The sequence below is a fragment of the Fulvia fulva genome, chromosome 12, assembly GCF_020509005.1.
Source record: "Fulvia fulva chromosome 12, complete sequence".
NCBI lineage: Eukaryota > Fungi > Ascomycota > Dothideomycetes > Mycosphaerellales > Mycosphaerellaceae > Fulvia > Fulvia fulva.
The window spans coordinates 1,363,702-1,388,154 of NC_063023.1; the positions used below are offsets into that span (position 1 = coordinate 1,363,702).

The 24,453-nt window shown below is 48.2% G+C and overlaps 7 protein-coding genes across 7 annotated transcripts; 4 read left to right on the forward strand and 3 right to left on the reverse strand.

The window, feature by feature from the left end:
- Positions 1-5,724: 5,724 nt before the first annotated feature.
- CLAFUR5_20362 (uncharacterized protein) lies at positions 5,725-5,921 on the forward strand (the record flags this gene model as incomplete). Its single annotated transcript, XM_059463198.1, has 2 exons — positions 5,725-5,733; positions 5,832-5,921. The coding sequence occupies 2 exons, from the start codon at positions 5,725-5,727 to the stop codon at positions 5,919-5,921; spliced, it is 99 nt and encodes a 32-aa protein (XP_059319175.1).
- Positions 5,922-13,204: 7,283 nt separating this feature from the next.
- On the reverse strand, positions 13,205-14,374 carry CLAFUR5_13710 (uncharacterized protein; the record flags this gene model as incomplete). The annotated part of the gene is made up of 1 exon (XM_047912858.1): positions 13,205-14,374. One exon carries the CDS (start codon positions 14,372-14,374, stop codon positions 13,205-13,207), a length of 1,170 nt encoding a protein of 389 aa, XP_047768852.1.
- A 570-nt stretch (positions 14,375-14,944) lies between these two features.
- On the forward strand, positions 14,945-15,193 carry CLAFUR5_13711 (uncharacterized protein; the record flags this gene model as incomplete). The annotated part of the gene is made up of 1 exon (XM_047912859.1): positions 14,945-15,193. The coding sequence occupies one exon, from the start codon at positions 14,945-14,947 to the stop codon at positions 15,191-15,193; it is 249 nt and encodes an 82-aa protein (XP_047768853.1).
- Positions 15,194-15,429: 236 nt separating this feature from the next.
- CLAFUR5_13712 (uncharacterized protein) lies at positions 15,430-15,955 on the reverse strand (the record flags this gene model as incomplete). Its single annotated transcript, XM_047912860.1, has 2 exons — positions 15,430-15,882; positions 15,935-15,955. 2 exons carry the CDS (start codon positions 15,953-15,955, stop codon positions 15,430-15,432), a joined length of 474 nt encoding a protein of 157 aa, XP_047768850.1.
- Positions 15,956-16,385: 430 nt separating this feature from the next.
- On the forward strand, positions 16,386-17,081 carry CLAFUR5_13713 (54S ribosomal protein L8, mitochondrial; the record flags this gene model as incomplete). The annotated part of the gene is made up of 2 exons (XM_047912861.1): positions 16,386-16,601; positions 16,680-17,081. 2 exons carry the CDS (start codon positions 16,386-16,388, stop codon positions 17,079-17,081), a joined length of 618 nt encoding a protein of 205 aa, XP_047768851.1.
- Positions 17,082-17,994: 913 nt separating this feature from the next.
- On the forward strand, positions 17,995-18,849 carry CLAFUR5_13714 (uncharacterized protein; the record flags this gene model as incomplete). The annotated part of the gene is made up of 1 exon (XM_047912862.1): positions 17,995-18,849. The coding sequence occupies one exon, from the start codon at positions 17,995-17,997 to the stop codon at positions 18,847-18,849; it is 855 nt and encodes a 284-aa protein (XP_047768856.1).
- A 449-nt stretch (positions 18,850-19,298) lies between these two features.
- CLAFUR5_13715 (uncharacterized protein) lies at positions 19,299-19,727 on the reverse strand (the record flags this gene model as incomplete). The annotated part of the gene is made up of 2 exons (XM_047912863.1): positions 19,299-19,363; positions 19,427-19,727. 2 exons carry the CDS (start codon positions 19,725-19,727, stop codon positions 19,299-19,301), a joined length of 366 nt encoding a protein of 121 aa, XP_047768857.1.
- Between the last annotated feature and the right edge of the window lie 4,726 nt (positions 19,728-24,453).

A 24,453-nucleotide genomic window follows, 5' to 3' on the forward strand; every position in this document is an offset into this window, starting at 1 on the left:
CCAAAACCTAGCGGAACAGATAGCGAGCTACCTATAGGAGCAGGACTAGAAAAGGAAGCCCCCTAAGACAACAGGCCCGATAGCGCTCCGAGCCTTCCAGAGACACAATTACTAGCTATATAGGGACCTGACAAGGGCCGAAGCAAGCATAGCGATCCAAATTAGGTCCGAACACATTGGATTAAGGGCCTACCTGTTCAGGAGACGCGCACTAGACATCTATAGCCTAGCCTGCCAGTGTGGCTACCTATCGCAAAACCCAGAACATATGCTACTACGATGCCCGTAGTGGGCGAGAGGCAGGGGAAATTGGAGGCACCAAGCGGGAAGGAGAGACTACAAGTCAATTATTAGGGACAAAGGCAACATTCGCCGAATCTCTCGGTAGATACTATAGCAGGGATACCTCCAGCAGTTTAGCCTCGCGAGCGAGACGGAGGAGTGGATAGACAAGAGGCGGGAGCGAGGGGGGTTGCAGATAGGGTAGTCATTAGGGCAGGCCCATGACACTAGCGTACCCCTAACAAGGGAAATTTAAGACGACAACGAGGAGGAAAAGACAGGCGGGAAGGAGGAGGGGTTTTCACCAACACGGTTTCCCCTCTATATATACAAAAAACAAGATAGCATAGCTACATAGGCCAAAGGGCACTACAACAGCTTAATGAAATATCTATCTATCTATTATACTACGTTACCGACCTCGAATACGACATCGTCTTTGGCCTACCGTAGCTTATAGCGCACAACCTAAACATCTTCTAGGAGACAGGCGAGGTGGCATTTAGGTCGGATTACTGCTTTAGTTACTGTCTATAGAATAAGACACCGACAATAGTATAATCCCTAAACTACCGCGAGAAGAAGAAGTAGGCACTAGTACGGTACGGACTAGAGCCCTTTACTAGAGAAGTAGCGAGCTTTATAGTAGGAGGGGCAGAGCTGAACGTCTTATTATATGACCTAGAAGACATAGACGATGAAGAAGTGGACTACTAGGGCGTTTCTTAACGCGCGTAGGGGATGTACGCGTACTAGCCTAGGGCTGAGTGCTTCTATATTATACCTACTAGGCGTAAGAGCGACGGCGGAGAGCTTAAGCTAAGTGTAATGGCTACTAATAATCTGGACCAATTCTTAAACAAGCAGTTCAATCATAACCCGAAGGAGAAGTTGCCGCTTATATACTACGATATTGCGGACGCTTTCTTAGCTAAGGATTATAAAGGACTCCTACCTCACCGACTAGGCGTAGATCATGAGATTTATATTAAGCCTAATAGTCTATAAGAGCCACTATACCGCAAGCCCTACGGCCTAGCTAAGAAGGAGAACGAGGCAGTTAAGAAATAGCTAGACGAGCAAACATCTAAAGGGAAGGTACGGAAAGTAGGGCAAAAGACGAACTAGTCTCCTACACTAGTACTAGTAGTACGTAAGCCTAGAGGTAGGCTACGTGTTTATATCGACTATAGAGGATTGAATACGATCACTATTAAGAACCGGTATCCGACTCCCTTGATATAAGAGACGCTTAACCGTATATACGGCAAGAAGTACTTCATAAAGCTAGACATTATAGTAGCCTTTAATAAGTTACGGATAGCTGAAGGGCACGAGTAGTTAATAGCGTTTGCGACACGATACGGTATCTACGAGTGTCTAGTGTTGCTATTCGGCTTGTGTAACGGACTAGTATCGTTCTAATTATATATTAATAAGGTCTTATAAGAACACCTAGACGACTTTGTGTCGGCCTACCTAGATAACGTACTTATCTTTAGTAACACCTTAGAGGAGTACATTGAACACGTACGGAAGGTTCTTACTAAGCTACGCGATGTAGGACTTATAGTAGACATCGACAAAAGCGAATTCTACTAATAGAAGGTGAAGTATCTTAGGCTAATTATAACCCCTAACGGCATCGAGATGGACCCCGAGAAACTCGAATGTATTCAGACATAGGAAGCTCCTAAGAACCTAAAGGATCGGCCTTCCTTAGATTTACCAACTTCTATAGGCGGTTTATCGAAGCATTTTCGCGCATAGCTGCTCCTCTTATAAACCTGACTAAGTCGGACGGACTAAGCAATTATAAGAACAGAAGGATTTAATAGTCACTAGATTGCTAACGAGCCTTTAACAATTTAAAAGCTACGTTTAGCAAAGCCGGCATGCTCGTATATTACGTGCTAGGCAGGGAAACGGTAATAGAGACAGATTCTTCAGATTTTATAAACGCCGGCGTACTTTCGCAGTATAACGAGAATAGTGTGCTACATCCTATAGCCTTCTACTCGAAGAAGTTGAGTCTATAGGAGTGTAATTATAAAATCTATAACAAGGAACTATTAGCTATTATCAAGGCTTTTAAGGAATAGAGACCCGAGCTCGCCTACGAGGTAGATAATAAGGACTTATAGCTAGTCAAGATTTATACCGACTATAAGAACCTAGAATACTTTATGACGACAAAGTAGCTAAATCGGCGACAAGCGCGTTAGGCTAAGTTCTTATTACAGTTCAACTTCAAGATAATATACCGTCTAGGACTTCAAGGTACAAAGCTAGACAGCCTAACGGGACGTAGCTAGGACCTTCCGTAGAGGGTGAACGACCCTCGGAACTAGCATTAGTATTAGACATTACTGCCTCCTAAGCGATTCCTTAAGATCGCCTTACTATAGGTAATAGTAGAAGATGCGCCGGAAGAAGAGGAACTAGTACCGCTAAACCCTAAAGCTAAAGAGTTTATACCTATAGAACGAGATACGCCTACTAAATAACCGGCGACGCGTAAAAGTTAGCGGGAAGCCGAACTCGAGTATCGAATGTCGACGGCGTACGTAACCGATAACGAGCTTAAGACCGCGATTAAGGACCTATAGAAAGACCGCACTCCTACACTACTATAGAGAGCGAAGATTCACCTAGTATACTATAAAGTGGATAGCGACCTACTATATATTCGAAATCAATACGACGGCTAGAGCTTATAGGTACTAAATGACCAAGCCTTATAGACTAGGATAATCAAGATAAACTATAACGCTCTAGTAGTAGGCTATCTAGGACGAGCTCGTACTTATAAACTCGTAGTACGTAAATTCTACTAGCCTAGATTAGCGAGATCCGTACGTAGATATACCGCGAATTACCGTACCTACCGTATAACAAAATCTCTACACTCCTAGCCACTAGGATTATTATAGCCACTTCCTGTTCTAGATCGGCATTAGAAATATATTGTAGTCGACTTCGTTATCGGACTCCTAGATAGTACTCTTAACGGTATAGTCTATAACAATATTATGACCGTTACTAATAGGCTTACTAAGGAAGTCGAGCTGATCCCTATTAGCGTAATAACAGTACAGAATGCGGCAAGGCTTTTCCTTAAACATATGTTCTATCGGCGCGGGTTTCCTAATACTATTATATCAGACCGTAGCAAGTAGTAGGTTGCTACCTTCTAGAAGAAACTCTATAAGATGCTCCGTACAAATCGTAAGCTAAGTTCTTCGTATTACCTAGAAACTAATAGACAGTCAGAACGTACTAACTAGGCGATAGAACAGTATCTCCGTATATTCACTAATAAGGCACAGGATGACTAGGTAGAATGGCTATGCCTTACTTAGTTCGCGATCAATAATCACCTATCTAAGACTACTAGTATGTCGCCGTTCTACGCTACCTTAGGATACAACCCTAAATTTATAGAGCGAGTTGACCTGAACGCTAGAAAGGAGGGAGGACTGACCACTCTCTAGCGACTAGATACGCGATCAGTAGAAACCTTTATACGTCGAATTTACGAGCTTTATAAACACCTTCAAGAGAATATACGAATGTTATAAGCTCTCTAAGTAGAGGTAGTAAGCCGCTACCGAAGCATTCCTCTAGACTATAAGGTAGGTAATTAGGTATATCTTAGTACTAAGAATATCCGTACGACTCGACTATCTAAGAAGCTAGACAGGAGATATGCCGGCCCTTACTAGATTACGGAAGTTATGCCGGCCAAACTCTCTTATCGACTAAAACTATTAGACGCTCTAGTAGGACTTAATAACTGCTTCTACACCTCACTACTACAACGAGCCGACCACCCCGATTTCCTACTACTTAAAGGGCAGCATCTGGCGCCGCTACTACCGATAACTATCGAACCTAATACCACCGAGGCTAATGTAGTAGCCGATATAGTAGTAGCACCTACGTATATATACGAGGTAGAAAAGATCCTTAATATATACACCCGTAAGCGGGTAGGCAAGGTGAAGAAGGGGCATAAGCGTAAAGTAGATATATAGTATAAGGTAAAATGGGCTGGATATTAGAACGAGGAGGATAGTAAGACCTAGTAACCTATAGAGGACATACTTAAACACGTAGCCGCCGCTATTATAGACTTTCACTATAACCGGCCGGAGTTGTCTACACCTATAGGCTTCGTAGCTCTATCTAACTAGTCCCTACTAGCTACTAAGATGCTCGGGCTTAACTCGATCAGGGTCATTCCGAAAGACACTGTCACGAATAAGTCGCCTCGAGCCTTACCTCTAATAGAATCTGCTCCGTATATATTCGATACTCGAGTAGAGCCTATAGAGCCTATAATAATACCTAACTTTGGTTATAAGGATTATACGCGAGTACGAGCTAAAGACAGACTTAGATCTAGGGTAAGCTAGCTAACTAGGTAACATGTTTCTCGAAGGAAGCCGGTCGAGGATAGTCTTAATAGAGCGAATACGATGTTATCGGATGACGACAGGGCACTAGAGGATGATTCGGCATTCGCGCGATTATAGAGCTCGACAGGCAAGTGGCCTTATAAGGTGGATAACGCTTAGAGGACTAAGGCGTGTTTTGGAAGGGGAGGTACTATTACGGGTAGCCCGCGACCCCTCACTATAGCTACGTCGGCCCGGCTAAACCGCGGACCTTCTACATCGGGTTAGCGCGGCTTAGCTTTGCTTTATAACTTCGCCGCGCCTTGCGCTCCTCTTCCGTAGCTTCGTAGAACAATAACTATCTTATTTGGACCCTATAGTACGCGCGCCCTTATACCCGATAACGAGTAAGCCGCTCCCTTCTATAACTAAGAGATAGTAGATTCTATAGAGATCGATAGCGATAGCGAGGATAACTAAGAGTCTTTCTATAACATTAATCTATATCGTTACTATACGTAGGGTAGCGCCTATATATAGTATAAGAACTTCTATATAGCCTATATATACGATTACTTTATAGCTAATCTTGACCTACCCGATAAGGACGAGTTTAAGGAGCGCTACTTCTAGGAGCCGGTTATTAACCTAGAAGCTAAGCTACTTACTAGTAAGGTTCTATATAGTTCTAACCTCGCTATTAATAAGAATCCCGACGATCTTAGTAGCCGACTTATAGACCGGTAATACGATTAGACTACCTATATCGGCCGATATAGCGTCTAGGCTAATTCTCTAGTAGACTAGTAGAAGGACCTCCGGGGCGATACTACTCCTTAGTCTATTAGAGACGTAGGTAATCTCGATTAGCGTATCGCTAGCCTCTAGCCCGAGTAGATAGAAGTAGTATATCAAGTATAGCGATAGATATAATAGTAGCTCTATAGCTACGATATAGATAACTATAGTAAGAAGCCGTAGGACCCCGAGCTTATACCGCTATAAGACGACAATATAACTCGCCTACCTTAATTCCTAATTGATGTCGACGGTAAGCCTAGAATAGGTAAGACTTACGTTATTAAGACGGTCTCTACTAAGCTAGAGTATATAGTCTAGAGCTTTAACGATACTAAAGTATCTAACTAGCCTAAAGACGAGAAGTTTCGTAACCCTATTCTACGTACCGCCCCTACCGGTATTACTACTTATACTATCCGTAGTCGTACGTTATACTAAGTATTCTAGCTACTACTAAACCTTAGACAATATATAGATAGATAGATATTTCATTAAGCTGTTATAGTGCCCTATAGCCTATATAGCTATACTATTTTGTTTTCGTATATATAGAGGGGAAACCGTATTAGTAAAAACCCCTCCTCCTTCCCGCCTGTCTTTTCCTCCTAGTTGTCGTCTTAAATTTCCCTTATTAGGGGTACGCTAGTGTTATAGGCCTGCCCTAATAACTACCCTATCTACAACCCCCCTAGCTTCCGCCTCTTGTCTATCCACTCCTCCGTCTCGCTAGCGAGGCTAAACTACTAGAGGTATCCCTACTATAGTATCTACCGAGAGATTCGGCGAATGTTACCTTTGTCCCTAATAATTAACTTATAGTCTCTCCTTCCCGCTTAGTACCTCCGATTTCCCCTACCTCTCGCCTACTACGGGCATTGTAGTAGTATATATTCTAGGTTTTACGATAGGTAGCCACACTAGTAGGCTAGGCTATAGATGTCTAGTACGCGTCTCCTAAATAGGTAGGCCCTTAATCTAATATGTTCGGACCTAATTTGGATCGCTATGCTTGCTTCGGCCCTTGTTAGGTCCCTATATAGCTAGTAATTATGTCTCTAGAAGGCTCGGAGCGCTATCGGGTCTATTGTCTTAGGGGGCTTCTTTTTCTAGTCCTACTCCTATAGGTAGCTCGCTATCTATTCCGCTAGGCTTTAGGTCTTAGCCTTGCTCCCGCCGGCCTAGCGAGTCCTACGCTCCTCCTCTTTTCGTGCTAGCTATTCGGTGCTTGTCTATAGGGCCGTAAAGGTAGGAAGGTCATCCTCTTTTTAGCTTGTCCTATGTCCGGCCCCTCTCCGGTAGCGGCTTTCTATCTTATTCTTTACCTCCTAGATCGTAGTTTGTACTAGGTAATCTATCGTCTTTACCGCGTATTAAATTCTTATCCCCCGGATATACTAGTCGATTAGTAGTGTTCCTGTCTCTATTTCTACCGTACTTATTAACGTTGTCTTATATACGCCTAGTACCCTACGTAGGTTGCCTACCTATGTCCTATTTAGGGGTTGCTCTATCCGTTTCGGGATCGGCTTGCCTACGCCTCCTATTCCCTAAATCTGTGCCCCGTATAATATAGCTAGTCTAACGATCGCCTTATATATTACTCTTGCCTTATCGAATGTTGCTCCCTATATAGATACCGTAAGCCTCTTTATCGAGGCTTTATTAACTTGCGCTCGACTCTAGGCTTTCTTAATCTGTACATTCTAGCTTAGCTTCGGGTCGAGCTAGATCCCTAGTACTCGTAGCTCCGCTAATAGCTTAGTCTCGTAGCCTTAGATTCTTACCGCCGCCTTTATATTATAGTATATTCTCGCTTTACTAAAGTGTATAAGTAAGTACTTTTTAGGGGCGAACCGGGCACTATGCTTCTTTGCCTACTCCTCGTATTTCTTATGCCTATCTTTAAGGAGGCGACAGTTCTCTTCTATCGAGTCTAACTAGGCTAGGATGTTTATGTCGTCTACGAACCCCGATACTAAGGTTTACGGAGAGGTGAGTAGGGGGATTAGATCAGACATAAATATTAGAAACAGGATAGGGGAGAGAGTAGATCCCTAAGGTATTCTAGCCTCTACCTTTACCGGGTCGGACGTATACCTTCCTAGGACTAGATATGTCGTCCGTTCCTAGAGAAAGGAGTACACGAACGTCGTTACCTACTAGGGGATGCCTTTCTGCTATAGGATATATATTAGCCTTTAGTATAAGACGTTATCGAAGGCTCCTACGATGTCGAGAGATAGTAAGGACGCCGCTTAGTTCCTACCGTAGTGCTAGAGGGTCTGAATTTACTCCGTAATTAGCTCTATTACTATTAGTGTCGATCGCTAGCTTCTTCCCCCTATCTATATTACTAGGAGTACGTAGTTGTCCTCGGCTAGCTACGTAAGTCTCTAGGCTACTATCTTTTCTAGGACCTTCCCTATCGTGTTTAGAAGGGCGATTAGTCTATACGACTTGGGCTAAGTATAGTCCTCCTTCTATAGCTTACGTAGTACTACTGTTATAGACTCTCTATACGGCTTCGGGTGATACCCTAGCCGTAGGTACGCGGTAAATAGGTTTATAAGGCTCGGCGCGATCTCTTCTCTATACTCTTTTAGTAGTATGTTTAGTATCCTGTCTAGGCCTAGGGCTTTTCGTCCTTTTAGCTTACTTATAACTCCTATTACTATGTTAGAGCTAACCGCCTAATCTATGTCTAGGGGTTCCGGGTATATACTCGGGTCGATGTCCGTAAGGTCTACCTCTACTTACGTCGAAAAGAAAAAGTCGGCTAATACTTTTGCCTTACCCCGGGGCGTAGCCTAGGTAATCCCTTCGCGGTCTACGATTAGAGGGAAGTAAGGGGTTTGTTACTCTTTAGGTAGTCGTGCCTATTTAGCTAGTCTCTATATCTATTCCGGGTTTTCTATAACGAGCCCGATGGTCGCTCTCTAGTCCTATAGCTTATCGCGTCTTATCTATACCTTCTTCTCTTATGTCGCGCGACAGTATTGCTCCTACGTCTCTTAGGTATACTCCTTCGTCTACTGTCGCCTTACCCTTCTAGCCTCCCTTACCTTCGTAGAGTATTCAGGGGTCTAGAAGGCCTTCTACTACGTTAAGGGCCGGAGTAACGGCGTATATTGTTCCGCTACTTACTATATAACCGAGGTAATCTGTTCCGCTACTTAATCTAGCTAAGCTGTCGTCTCGAGTTCTCTATACTATAGTAGGTTCGCTATTAGGAAGCCTCTTATATCGTCCTAGCGTGCCTTCTTCTAGTTACGGCGTAGTTCGCTTACTAGCTCCTCTATTGCCTTCACCCCTAGCGTCGTTTAGATAGTGATATAGTCTAAGGAGGCTTCTAGCGCGTAGTTCGGTCGGTATTAGACTAGTCTCTCTTTAAGTTCTCGTAATAGAAAGTATAGGTCGATCGTACTTATACTAGTACGGGCCTTCTACGTCTCTATTCCCTTTAGTATTACTAAGGCCATTCCGTAGCGTACGGTTATATCTAGTAGCTTTCCGCCTAGAAACGCGTACGGGGGAGTGAATTCGAGTCCCTACTATAGGTAGTAGAGGTTAAAGTCGCCGAGGAGTACTTACTTTATGTCTTGGCTTAGGGTCCGCTCTAGTAAGGAAGGAATCGTATTTAGTAAGCTAGCTACGAGATAAGGTGACAAGTCTTAACCGCGCTTTCCTACTTATCTAGTACTACCGTATAGCCTCGTTTCGAGAGGTTAGCCCGGAGCAAAAGCTTCCCTCTACGCCCTCCCTCCCTATTTGCTCCTTAAGCTAATATCTACCTCTATAGGCCTAAGCCCTTTAGTGCTCTCTATTGACCGACATACGTATCCGTCCTCTCGAGCTATATAAACAGTGTTAGCCGTCGCTACTAGTATATACTACGCCCTAGGTTTTGACGCCCTTCGCGTTACCGTAGCCTATCTCTAGAAAGCGGCCGTCTATGCCTCGTAGGTTTGCTCGGGGCACACACTACGCTAGGTAGCGTACTCCTTACGTTTCTACCTACTAACTAATATAAAGTTCCTTATTACCCTACCCTCGATCCTCCCTAATTATAGAACTAATCCACTTATATTATACGTCTTTTCCCCGTCCTAATAGCCGTCTTTTCCTTACTTAGGCTATCGTCTTTTCCTCGTCGTAATCTACTATATTAGACTAGGTGCGTTATATAGCGGGACAGGTAGTACCTTAGGCAAAACCCTCGTTCCTATACCGGGTACTTAATAGGCCCTTATAGGCTTCGTCGCGTGTCTACCTACCTACCGTATTGCCCGCTAGTAAACACTAGATTGTTTCGTAGTCCGCTCGACGCCGTCGTATAGTCCGCTTAGTTATTGTTCTATAGTCCGCTCGTCTAATGTTCGTCGCTTAGCCCGCTCGGTTTACGGTCTCCGGAGGTGAAAATTCTATACTTATACTAGAGGTGTCCTATCGAGCGTATAGGCCACGGTTCCGCGCCCTTCTTATACGTAGAAAGAAGAGGGACTCGCTCCCGATACGAGTATACGCTCGTGGGATAGTTTTTATACCCGTTTTACTAGTAGTCCTCTATTCGCCGCGGCTTCGCCTACGTTACGCGCCCGTCGCGCCTACGACGCTCTAGCGTAAGAATACTTAGCTCTCTCGTAGCAAGACGAGAGGTTCGTAGCCGATACTACGTATAGGTGATTCTCGTCGTCGACCTTAGACAATATATTCTACTTAAGGGCTAGGTATTAACAAGCTTTAAGGCTATAATAAGGCTAATCTTCTTTATTATTATCGATAAGAAGTCTATAATAAACCTTTCGATACTCTACTAGATCGATATACGACTTAAGTAGATTAGATACGAGGGCACCCTATTTAGGGATCGTAATGTTATCCTCTTTAGTAACTTCTAGTAATTGCTACCGGTTACCGGCTTACTAATTTTCTCTACTACCGCGGCCGTAAAGGCTTCTCGGAGACCTAAGAATACTACTAGTAGTGTATTATAGTAGTAGTATCTCGCGTATACGATTTAGCTTAACTATATCTACCGTTAATAAGGTACTAATAAAGCATCCGAGATGTTCCGTACCGCCCTAGATAATATACGGAAGGGGATTAGGAAGATGACTATACGGTCTTAGTAGGTTCTATATAGTCGTATTAAGGCTAGCTTATAGCCGTTAGAGAAGATACGCTTCCGCGACTCCCTATACCTCTACGTAACTAAAGCCGAGGTAGTAGACTAAAATTATAAGCGCCTTCGAGATCTTACGAGACCTATTAAGGAGTTAAAAGCAGTCTATACTAGTAAGGGCGCGTCGACCGTATCGTCCGATATAGCTAGAAATCTATATCGTATACTATATCTTAGTATCGGATCGCGCGTTATAGTTACTAACAACCTATACGTTAAGAAGGGCGTCGTCAATAGTAGCCTAGCTACTATACGCGATATTATCTAGGCTCGTAGTAATACTAGAGATGTCGGTCGATCTAATAAAGAGATTGTTAGCCGACTGCCTTCTACTATCCTTATTAAGCTTAATAAGTACGATAGTCCCTCCCTAAGGGACGGCGCTCTCCCTACCGTGCCTAATAGATAGGTGCCTATATTCCTAATTAGGCGGAAATTTACCCGTATAGACGGCGTTCGGTACACGCGTCTTTAGCTTCCGTTAACGAGTACCTACGCTATTACCGTTTATAGGAGCCAAGGCATAACCCTCGACTTAGCTGTCTTGAACATTAAGAACAAGGACTATTCTCTAGGCCTAAGCTACGTAGCTATGTCTCGCGCACGTAAACTTAAAGACATTATGTTCGATAAGCCGTTTACCCTAGATCGCTTTAATAAGGGAAAGTAGTAGGATATAGTTATATAGCGCTATACGGATTACCGCCGCCGTTATGAGACACGTATTATCCTATAAGGTAGCGAGTTGTCGTCCTTAGCGCCGCCTATATCCGATCTAGTCGATATGTAGCGACACTTGGACTAGACGATACAGGACATTCGGCGCCGTATCAGAGAAGCTAATGCTACTACCGCCGCTAAAATAGCGGCCTCTTAACAAGCTCTTCAATCTGCCGCTAATATACCCGGTACTTCTTAGTAGGACCAGTTTGGCGACGATTTAGTCTTTATAGAAGTCGCTATATATCAGAACCTGGAAGAACATGCTCGCTATATATAGCAGCAGTAAGTATAGTAGGAGCAAATGTCGGCACGTTAGCGTCGTTTAGCTTAGGAACAACAGGACGCCGCTATAGCAGCTGCCCTCTAGAAGAAGCTTGAGCAAGGTCGTCGCTAGTAGCCAACTCGTCTAGCACAAATCCTTGCTCCTAGCGTTCTATTGCTAACGAATGATCAAGGCGTCTAGGCTATGGTCGTAGTACAGCGTCAAACTAACGCACGCTTCTCTGCTGACGAGATGGCTATAGCGTAGCGTACGAGCACTCGCGAGCGACCTTAGTAGCGAATGTATACCGATCAAGAGCTTGACGATCAGTTCACTGTTATCCCTCGCGGTGAGCGCAACTTCCTTAATCTAGACATCACCGACGCTTAGCAAGCTCGTGCAGCCCACTCTATATAGCAGGCTGTCGCTCGAGGCGCCTACGGTGATGCGAAGAAGTCTAGCAGGTGTACACAACAGTAGATGATAGGGTAATAGGGTGATGGGTTGATATTGTCACGGTTTGAAGAATGAATGATTTAAGAATGAATGACTAAAGAACGAAGGAGGCACATAGAAGATACATAGACTATCAACACCGGTGCCACTCATTCATCGGCTTTTTAGTCAAGTGGTTATGACGTTCTACATTCAAAGAAGGCCCATAGGGTAACATCCGCTTATATCTCCTTCGCGTGGTGCTTGCGCTATTGTCGTCTAAGTAATAGGAAAACCTATGTTCGAATCACAGAAGAGCTATTCTTTTTGCTATGATCACATGCGATACGATAACTTTTTGTAAGGAGGTAATATCGCTCGGCTATGCGGATATTGCTCCGGGGCAAGCCCTGCGCTCACTTCAATAAGGACGGCGGCCTTTCAACGTATCATTTTAGAGAGGACTTACGGCTGCGACCTTCCATTGAAGGGCATACCACCGTAGCCCACCGATTGGAAAGGCATATAGCCCGCAGCACGACGGATTACGTTGGCGTCGTCGAAGCGGACGCCGTTGATGTACCATTGGTTGCCTTGGTGGCCGGGCATTGGGGATGTAGAGTGTCGAGTGTGTGTGTGTGTGTGTGTGTGTGTGTGTGTGTGTGTGCGGTTGGTTTGTGAGCTCAGGACTCGTCGGTAGGTGATGAATGATTAAGATCGTTCGTGTGATGAGTTTGATCCTTCGGATCTGGTGAGCAGATGACCAAGATGAGCGAGAAACGCTACATGAGAGTCATGGTTGCGGGTACTGAAGGGACTTGTTGTGAATACTGCAACCAGAGAGCCTACAGATTTGTGGTCTTCACAGCCTGATGTTTTGCATGATGTAACAGTTATATGTACGTACAGTGCGTGAGCCTGGTACTTTCCGTGAAGAACGGAGGTTGCTGGTCGTGTCTTGGCATTCATGTGAATTTCTGACGTGAAGTCTCTGGAAGAGCGGCCACATACTCATGCTCACTACCATCTGCGTGTGCTATCGAAATACAATAAACCATGAACAAGGGCTACCCACATCTTCTGCGAACAAGCAACAGCAAGGCCACACTAAGCCACCGCTCACTCCCTCACCTCATAATTCCCACCTCTGCCTCCCCTTCTAGGCCCCAGCCACTGACGGGATTCCTGCTTTTGCATCAAAAACCACTGCAGTCCCTGCCTCATCACTCCCAATTCGTCATTCAACTCCTCAACCTCATCCACCAACGTCTGCACATGTTCCTCGCCATCCACAGCCACCTCAAACTCGGCGCCCTCCATTGGCAAAGCATCCGAAGACCCCATCCCATCACACAACTGCCTCACCGTCTCATTCAACACGTGCTTCTTGAACTCCTTCCAGCCATGAGGTCTCTGATACAGGTCCGCGCCCCAGCACTCCTCAAATCCCCACATCACGTTGTCAATGTCCTGTCGATACGGTTCATCTTTACAACGCCATCCGTTCACCGCGAGGATTCCCTCCATAATAGTGCAGAAAAGCAGAATTGCTAGGGGGTGGTTGAAAGCGTCTAGCTTATCGTCTGGGGTACAGAGGGTAACATGTGAATGGAACCACTTCCACAACTTCGTCGTCAACTGCTCTGCATTGACCACGCGCGTGGCATTGCGATAGCCCGGGGTGTGGCACCAGGGGTTCATCCGGGTGTAGGGACGGTAGGTGATATCGTCTGTTCTCAGCCGGCCTGATGCGTATAGGAGAGCGCGAATTCGCAAGATGCCGAAGAGGCCCATGAAAGCGTCTCCTACGCCGGGAGCATCCGGAACAAAAATGAAGTCCATATAGTGCTGGACGATTGGATGAGAATCGGCGAGATAGCGGACAAGGACGCTGTCCAGAAAGGGAATCGGTAATCGCTGTCGGCAGGTGGGACAGCTGTGCTGCGAGTGCAGGGATTGGCTTAGGCAGCGTGTGTGGAAGCAGTGCATGTCCGTTGATGTTGACGGATGGCAAATCACGGCGCGGTTGATCGGGTGATAGGGACTCGTTCCGGGATGATGTTGGACTTCTGTGAAGGTGAATGGTACGCAGCACTTGGCGCATTTTGGGGCTTGTTCGATCATTCTCCTTCGCGCATACATGCGCTCCTGTATATTCAAACTTCGAGGCTCTTCAGAAGTCCTTTCGGTAGAGTTCAGATCCTTCTGTGCCTGATTTGCTCGGATGACTTGATGCTGGAGGTGTGCTGCTGTTGGCAGAGCGGCCATGAAGCCTGGAATGTCGGCCATGGCGGTGGTATGAACTTGTGTATGTTGGTCGGGGTCGGGAAGCGTCGTGTAGTCTTGATTCTCTCAAGTCACTCGATGTGCTGCTGGTGGATGTGCGAAAATTGGGAAGACAAAGTGCCACGTCTTATAGGAATGTGCCAGGAAAATTGATGTGCCTTTGTCATCCTCAGTAATGAGGACATTTGAGGACGATCGAAACATCCCCTCCACTGGATTCATGGAGGCGAGATGACTAGCTGATGCCGGGTCTTGCAGCCATGACTTTGTCGATCATGCCGTGTGATGACCACACCAGAGCGCTTCGTGCGAGCGACGCGTAGGGAGTCGTAGGCTGTATTTACAGCGAGTATCGCTACGTCTGTCAGCAAAGTTCGGAACCAAAGTGTATGAAACCAACACACCAGTAGAGCGCATCGACCGCAGAAACAAGCCGCCAATTACCAAGCTTCCATTCTCATCGCAAAGCTTTATCAAGACGTCTGGCTGAGACAGATTTTCTCCATCTCTGCTGGTGTTCTGGCTTCGAATTTTCACAATTAGACTTGCTCGTACAGCATCAATGCTGCAACCATGGCAGCTGTCTTCGGACTGAAATCTCGCATGACGCGGATGGAACATCTACACGCGCAGATGATCCAAGTCGGCATCTCAACAGAGACTCTGGATCGCGATCTGCGGGTACTGAGGAGAGGCTTGATCCTAAGATTTGGAGACGACGTGCGAGTGAAGGAACTGATTGCGATCGCAAACTTTAGCCTCGAGGCAGCCGAAAGGATGTTGGATATGCAGAAGGAGGATCGAAACCCTGCTGAGCGGTAGGAATCACAGCAGGCAGTCGCTTGGATGTGGACAGTCCGAGGGCGATGATGGTGGTGCTGCAAGGGTCAAATTTTAGCTCGTCGTCCAGATATGGAAAGTCTTGAATATATCCGTATTGAAGCACGAAGCGCTCGCCTTCCCATCCGTCTCAGGTTGTGTGCCAGAAGGCCAGAGTGTTGAACAATACTGTTCTCTATCAACATCTCCTAATCTCAGGGTATCATGTCCTTCGCTGTCTATACACCACCATAACTCGCATTCTTCTTGACCTTCTGCTCGACGCCCTGCGCCGCCATCTTCAGCCCTTGCCTCGCGTTCTCTTCAGCCAGACCGACCTGTTCACTGATCTTCTCGCCTGCCACTTCAGCTCCTTCCCTACTTGACTGGAAAGCTCTCCTCCAGAGCCCACTGACTGACTCCTCCAGGTTCTGACCAACAGCCGCCCAGTCTGTTCGTTGGACTTTCCGGACATTGTTTTCGAGCTCGGCGTTCCATTTATCCTTGGCAGTCTCCCAGAGTCCCGCTTTCACTGCGCGTGCAGTAGGTGGAGGAAGATCGGGTTGTGGTTCGACGATGTTGTTGAGAAGGAGGGCTTGTTGGCGGAGGAGAGCCGCTTGGTGTATTCTGTTGCGTGAGTGGAGTTCAGTCGAGAGGTAGAGGAGGGAGGCTGTGAGGGTGAAACCTCCGAGCTGAGAGGGGGATGTCAGTAGGCGGCGAGGGGTGAGGGCTGCATGGACGTACCAGGCCTGTCGTGAAGCCCATGATGCACGACGCGCTCTGCTTCCAATACAACTTCTTGGTCTGTGGCACTCAGACGTCTCTGCCTTTGGCTGCCTGTTGTTGGCGGTATAGCTTCTCGTCGATTGTGTTCCGTCGGAACTTGTGGTTTTGTCGTTTGCTTAGGACGAAGCCCGCGATGAATGGCGATATGATGAAGAGGACGAAGGGGATAGCAAGCGCTAGCAACTCGAGACCTGCTATGATCTCAGGTGTGTAGGATGTATCTATCGTATGTGTATGTTGTTAGCAACTCTCTCTCTCTCTCTCTCTTCCAAGGTGAAGTGCTACCTCCCTGGCAAGCTCCTTGCTCCTCCCGAGTTTTGTCCGCGATATCACACCGCGGAAGTCACCACCACCACCCGTTCATCACCACTGCCTCCCTTGCACCCATATCCCGTACTTTACATCAACAATGGCAGGCGGCCTCGTGAAATATCGCCACCTCTCCCGCGACAGCGCCCACCGAAGGGCTCTCCTCCGCAACCTCGTCACGTCTCTCATCCAACACGAATCGATCACCACGACATGGCACAAAGCGAAAGAGGCACAGCGGCTGGCAGAGAAACTGATAACACTGGGGAAGCGGAATACAGAAGCGGCAAGGAGGGGTGCGCAGGCCATTTTCTTCGTAAGTGTGATACCATGAAATGTCGGATGGCATGCCATAGACACGGGAGGCATCATACTGATTCCGCCCATCGCACAGCAACCACACCTCCACATCCCCAAACTCTTCGGTCCCCTTCGCGAACGCTACGCAAACCGACCAGGCGGCTACACTCGCGTCCTGCGCATCGAGCCCATCAAAGAGGACCAAGCCGAATCCGCCATTCTCGAACTCGTCGACGGACCTAAGGATATGCGGATGGCGATGACGGCGAAGAGCATCGCGAATGCACGCGCGAAAGCAGAGGAAGAGGGAAGGGATTTCAGGGTTAATGATATGACGGCACATAATGTTAAGAAGGTCACACGGTTTAGGGAGGGAGGTGAGAGGGATCTGGAAGAAATGGTGGAGAGGTTTGAGAGGTTACGGGCGGAAGGCGATGAGGGTGTGGACGAGGTGAAGAAGAGGAGGGTCTATCACGAGAATCCGAGGAGTAGGTGATGAGATCGTGGAAGATTGGGAGGAATGGATGCACATTGATGGCGAGACGGCAGTGTTCTGGCTGTCCAGGGTCTCAAGATTGCCGCGACTCTTGCGATGCACCTCAGATTGGGCGCAGAGTGGACATCTATGTTGTGCTGCAGGCACAACACACCGCTTGGGCGTGGTTCACCGGAGATGCGACGCGAAGAAAAAAAGCTGGCCACAGCGGCATCAAGTACGAGGACGGCTGCGAGCGGGATCACCACATTCTAGAGCGCGGCCGTCGGCACTCGCAGGTCCTGGTGGTCGACAAACCCTCCATTGAGTCATGCAATGGCCCAGGACCCACCGATGCTGTATCTAGTGGCACACTGTACATATACTGGAGGCAGCAATACCTCCACGGCTTCCTCGACGCAAGTCGCCAGTCATAGCTGACTTTCGAACGATTTCTGGTCTGCAGAGTGAAAGTGGCAGATCTGGCTGTATGATTCGGTGGCTCATCTCTGTGCCACAACTTGCAAAAGAATCTCGAGGTATAGCACTTAGATGCTTGTCCTGCTGACAACAGACAGAAACGCCTCTCACCAATTTCCACGTCCATTGGTCAACGAGACGCAAAAGGACGTCGTGCGGCAAATCGATATCCTGCTATGGAACATCTGTAACTTCTACCCATCGCGTGGAAATCGATGAGCGCACGTGCCGGAGCCCTAGAAAGACCACAGCGCTGGGTACACCGGCTCAGCTGGTGCTACTTACGCCCTTGAAGTCTTATCAAGCCTTATCTCGAGGATCGTGGCATGCATAGCGCTATCTCATGAACGCTACAGCGCAAAGTACCAAAGCGGAAAGATCAGCATCATTTTGGCCGGATTCGCTCATCAGATATCAGGAAAGCCTTCAGGGACACCAACAAAGTACACCCTGCATGCGGTATCCACGACGTTGCGCATTCTACTCTCAACGACGACGAATCAAGCTTCTGTCATCTATCAGCCACGGCTACATCGACCACTCCGGCATCACAACTTTCGCTCAAGCTGCGAACGCCTGCCAAATCACCCTCGGCTTCGGCTACGACACCTGCACCTTCCTGTCCGCCCTCGGTCTCCTCGCCGGCGGCGACATCCCCTTTCGCTTCTTCGAAGTCGACAACTCCATCTACCGCATCGACCACTACGACGGCAACCAAGCCAACTTCAACCTCGACCGCTTCGAGAGACTCGTCAACATCACCCAGAAGTACGGTGGTCAATTCGGCAACTCCGCTTTCGCAGAGGAGCGCGTCCTCGTCTACAACGAGGCTAAGAACTCCAACCCGACGTTCAACGCTGGTATCCGCTGGCTCGCCGTCACAACAGCAGAGCGAGTTTTCATCTTCCGCGCCTTGCCAAACGGCACACACCCCGAGTTGGCAGACTACCAAAACGTCGCACCCTTCTACATGAACGAGACCTTCCCCGAGCGCTGGTTCCGCCGCGCAACCCCATACTCCCTCGTCAACACCGGCACTGACATCGCGACCCTTCTCGCGTCATCCTCCGAACTGACCGTTCCCGGCCAGAACCAGGGTCTCAACATCTTCGTCCCGCTTGATATGGATCTTGGAAGTGTCTCGCCAGCATCTGCGAGCTGTTTCCTCGCGACTGCGCTCTTCGATAGCACCCCTGGATTCTTGGCGCCGGGGTTGACGAGCAATTTTAATGTGGTGCAGAGTTTCTTGAACGGTGCTGTGAAGCCGTTCTTTGCGTCGTTCAATTGCCCGATTCTGGAGTTTGGATAGCCGGGACCGGATGCTACGAGTGATGAGGCGGGAGTTAGTGTGAGTTGTAATGTGTTGGTTGATGGGGAGTATCAGTGTTAGGATGGAGTTTGGATGTGGGTGATTGGAGGTGAACAAATGGGTGGGTACGGGAAGAAGCAAGATGTGCTGAATAACTTCTTCTGACGGATTGGATAAGAATGATCGAAGTGTGAAGATTTGCGTTTGGTTTTCCAACGCCCAATACAGTAGATAAGAATGACTTAATGACCGATCAATCACGATGTGTAGTACCTTCCTGATGTCTGTCCAACGCTGGCGTATTTGTGTGTTGCCAACCAATTGCCATTATCTCCATCCCAGTAAACCCCGATTATATGCCGCTATACTAATCATACACTTCACACACACTCCCCAACCCGCCATCTCCACATCTCCAATACCAACCACACCATCTCCGATTAGTCCATCTACAAAGCGACTGGAATGCACGCAGCATGGATGTTGAGTGTACCGTCCTGGTTGCTTGGGCAGCCTGAGATCAATCAAGTCAGTGCATTCTCAACTCCCGAAGCAGTCACCCGAGATCTCAACTTACAGAAAGTGTTAGCACCCGGACACTGCGAGTTCAAGATGCTGATCAAGCTCAAGTTATCCACCAAGCAGCTTCCACCTAGAACGTTGCCGAGGACATCGGAGCCGGAGCTGTCAGTCGTGCAGCAAGAGACTTGGCTGCCGACTGCGCAGGTAGCGCCCTTGGAGGCACCGGTGGCGGAGTGGTCGTCGGAGCTGTGGTGCTTGTGCTCGTCTTGGCCCACGCCGAAGGCGGAGGAGGAGCCTGGGTAGGCGGTGACGGCGACTGCGGCCGCGAGAGTCATGACGATGGTGGTGAACTGCATTTTGGCTGGTGATTGTTAAGCGAGTGTGGTTGGTTTGGAGTTGTTGGTGGGTTGTTGGAGGTGCTGTGTGATGATGATGATGGAAGGAGGGCATTGAGGTGGTTGGGATGGGTTACTTATACTATGCTGGACACTGTTTGTAGACGTAGTCATTTTGAAAGGGTTGGCGCGCTCATGTTGATCGCCGCTGAATATTTGGGAGAGAGACCATCGATACCGGCGGATGCTTAATTTGACCGTTTGAACGCATGGTATTTCGGGGACGTGGGATGCTGTTGCGCTTCTCGTGAATCTGTTCTGCTGTCCTTAGGCCCCTCGTTTCCTTCCTTACATGGCATTCGATCTTTGCGAAACATGCGATGAAAGCGCGATATTATTGTCTTTCACGGTGACAAGCAGTACCCCAAATGTCTACCCATGCCATCCTCGACGGCAGTATAGTAGGCAATATCAAGTCAGAATCTTGACTTGCAAACGTGCGAACCACACCATGCCCCAGTGCAGTCCTGCCGTCAGCAATCTTACACTCAGGTCGAACCAAACATTTACTCTTTGCGGCCCGCCGTACCAGCTGAGGTTCTAGATCGCAATATCGCATGATTCTAATCCAGGGCCGATGAGGAAGAATGTGGGGTGTCTCCCTACCGAAGTCTGGTAGCTCTGCATCGGGGACTTCGGGTGCAGACTCCGTACCGTGGTTGATCAAACGTAGCGACCGAGCGCTAGCCACGCCGCAGTGCGAGCTTGCGAGCACGTACAGTAGGTGAGGCGTTAGCGAGGGAGTGGAGCTTTATACCAGCTCTAGGATTCCCTTGGCGTCCTCTCTAATTGGCTGTTCTTCAAAAGACAACCTAACTAATTCAAGTTGGTGGAAACACGTGACCTGCCCTCCGCGCTGTGCCTGTTGGCGAACTCGCAAGAAACACATACTCCCGTTGTTGACGCATCTATTGTCGCAATAGCTTGATTACGGGTAGCGTAGCGCTACCTTCTACGAAGCCGGAATGAGGTGGTATAGAGCTCCACTCCGCTACGCTTACCCTTTGGAGGTTCAAAACCGCCAACAGCACATTTTAATATGCAAGTTGAGCATGGACCATCTCCACGGGAGTATCCTTGGCTAGGCTGCATGCGGCAGCTGGTCACGTGGGCACGGGACGTATCTATTGTGACGTTCTTATCCGAGCACACCGCCGGCTTGGCGCTCAGCTTCATATTTAGAGTTTTCTCAGGTAGCTTTTCTGTATCTCAGATTCACACTCGCCAAGGTTCTCACATCTGGTAGCTTCCCTTCCTTTCAGCCTTTCTATCAGGTTGAATCAGCCTATAAGTGAATCTCCTGAGCTGTAAGTCTCCAACCCACGCCTCAGTCGGACCTTGGTGCCAAAGCTGAGCGAGGTAACCTCACCAACCTTATCTCAGCTCTTGCGAACGGGGCGGGCCACTCAAACCTTCAGCATGGAGGACACCACTCAACACCCTAATCAAGGCGGTTATCACCTGCCGGATCAGCAAGGTTTCGTCACTCATCCAGTCGGAGAGGGCCCAGCCTATGGTCGCGCCCCAGGCAACAACCACGCGGCTCAGCCTACTGGCCTGAACGACACCTTCAGGGCCACTCAGGCTGTACCCCCAGCTGCTCGGTCGCACCGCCGCCCTGACCGCGATGGCGACGCGGAGATGGATGGGGCGGACTACCCAGACGAAGATGACTTCGGCCTGCATGACGAGCCAGCTGGCAGAGGCAAGGCGCCCAGGATAGGAGATCCCCCTGTTCTGAAGTCTAACGCTCACAACGACGAATGCCTTAACTGGATATCGTCTGTTAGAGCCTGGATTAGCCTGAATGAGAAATGGATTGTCAAACGACGCCTTTCCGACCACGCTCCACACTGACCAAACCGCCCAAAACAACTGGTGGGATTATGTTCATTTCTGAAGGTGTTGTTCTATCTCTCTATTCACATCCACACCACCTTGTTCTTCGTTCTGCTGCGTCTATAGTCACAATGTGTATCTACTGCGTTCTTCTGACCCCTGCTGAATATGATATTCTCCAATCTCTCTGGCACTGAGTCGCATAGGGCGTTGATCCAGTCCATATTCTCCTCCCTTATCTGTTGCCATCGTTCTTGACACAGCTCAGCCACTATCTCATCAGACCAGTGAGGTCGTTGTCGTACGTACTGCTTCAGAGGGCTCCACACGTTCTCAATGGGTGCGAAGTCTGGTGATCTGGCGTGGTTGAAGAAGTAACGATATGGGCCTTCAGTCCTTGACAGCCCCATTGACTGCTTCATTCGCTCCACCTTGTTGTTGTTCTGAGCAACCCCATGGCCACTGTCATTATCCTCCTCAAGCGCAAATAGAATACGGTCGTCAGAGCCAGGGTGATAGTAGTAGTGTGTATCTGGATACACATCCTCAACCCAGTCCTTCACAACGGGCAATATCTGGCTGCAGTAGATGTCTTGATTCATCTTGCCGTTGCTGTTCGAGGGAACCTCATATTGAATCAATGGGGACATGTTGTTGTACCATATGGCTCCCCATAGATGGACACGCTTCTGATTCTTATCCATGTCGTCGTAGGTCTCTCTCACTTGGATACAATCAGGCTTGCGTCTCTCTGCGTTGCCACGCATTTGAGGTGTTGAAAGGTGTTTGGTCATCTTGCAGTAGCTTCTCCAATCCAAGAAACAGGTGAGAAGTTTGCGACAGTAGCATGCGACAGCAACACCACATGTAGCCAATCCAAGCACGACAATTTGTTCAGTGATGTATCCAGATACGTATATAAATTTGCTGGTTGCAATGGGCCTGATATTGGATAAAGAAAACACGATTGAAGATGTGGTGTTGTTTTTTGGTGGAGGTGGGCGCTTTGGTCCGTATGACGCGTGCCGACCTGTTTGAAGCCATCGAAGAAACGCGCCTGAAGCACACTCATCTCAGGCACGGCGATTTCGACGACATGATCACGCAGATCTCTGACTTCATGGTTGACCTGGACTATCAGGAGCAGATCCAGCGCAAGTGGGAGACCACCCGTCAAACTGGGAGTGTCAGTACCTTCATCAGGTCGCTCAGGCTGACCAGGAGCCGTATGACTCCCCTACCAGATGACTTCACCTACCTGCGCAAGTTTTCAGCCGGCCTGAAGCCCGGTGTGCTAGCTGAACTAGACAACCGCAACTTCCGAGCGACCAACACGAATATCCGCGTCTACTTCTAGCAGGCTATTGCAGCCGACCAGCGACTCTACCTCAGCCGCGGGAGAGACTAGAAGCTGGCCGCAATGATGTCAGCCGTCGAAAAGTTCGCAGACGGAGACACTGAAGTCTGTGCAGCTCTCCGGAGCGACTCAGGTGGCTCGGCGCGCGGCAGAGGACGCGGCAGAGGCCGCGGCGGACGTGGACGCGGGCTAGGCAATCGTGGAGGCCCCTCCGGGCGCTCAGACGAATGCTATAACTATGGCAAGACAGGCCACTTCGCGCGCGACTGCTCTAAGCCAAAAAAATAGAGCCTAAGACGTCTTAATCGAGGCAGACGTACTCAGGATCATCAGACGCCTCTGTACCCCTACCTAGAGAATCCTACTAGGATAGGACGACCCCGGCTACTAAGGTTAAGGCTTAGCAGACACAAGTAGAAGAGGATAGATCATTGTCTTCATCTAAAGAACCCGAGTCGGAGACTGAAGAGGAAGTCGACTATACGATAGAGAGGCTAATAGCGATAGGCGGAGGGCTCTTTACTATCGATACCCGCCTAGGACCTAATTAGGTTCGGGCCAAGGTCACCCTAGACTACGTAGCCTCTCAAGTGTACCTCTTAGCCCGAAAGTCGAAGCAACTCCCTCGATCGCTTTTTAGGGACTTACCGCTAGTAAGGATCGTCCTCCTAAACGGTAAGGAAATCATTTCTACTTAGGGTGTCCTTCTATAAGGGCCCGCGTACCGTAGGGTCCGAATAAGAGAGTTATTATTCTACGAAGCTACGAAAGAGGAGCGCGAGGCGCGGCAAAGTTATAAAGTAAAGCTAAGCCGCGCTAACCCGATACGGAATGTCATAGTCTCCCTATAGAGTGTATAGAAGGTGGGGACAGAAGAGCCTTAGAGTGCTCAGAAGTCGTCAAGAAGTGACAGTCCAGCTTAGTGTGTAAGCGCCAAGAATCACATGCCCCGTAATATTCACTACGGGACCCAGCCCTCTAAATTTACCCCTCTACTAAACCTTAACAGATTCACTTCGGCTCGTGACTATGTGACTTATAGCACTCCCGCGAGCACCCGCGACTGCGCTAGACCCTAGAAGAAGTACGTGGAAGACTCGGAACGTAGGGCAGGTTAGAATAAGGTTTTGAGCAAAGCTACTAAGCGCGGCTTCGTACGGGTTAGCCCTGTTAATGCGGGGACACGTACTCGCGAGGGTCGCGTATAAATATCTAGCCTTCCCTAGGCCTCTCTTGCTTTCTTCGTCTTTCGTTTTGTATAGCAATTATACTATACCCTTTTATATCTACACTTCGTACCTACATTCTCGCTTTCACCCTTATATCTTATAGGCTAGGCTCTCGCCCTAACATCACGAAAGACTAACAAACCGTCAACTACTCGAGTCATCCTTATAGGTGACCACGCTACCGATAGAGGTGTTAACCTCGATAACTAAGACACTCTATTCCACTTTAGTAAGTAGACTAACATCCCCTTCTCGAACGCCG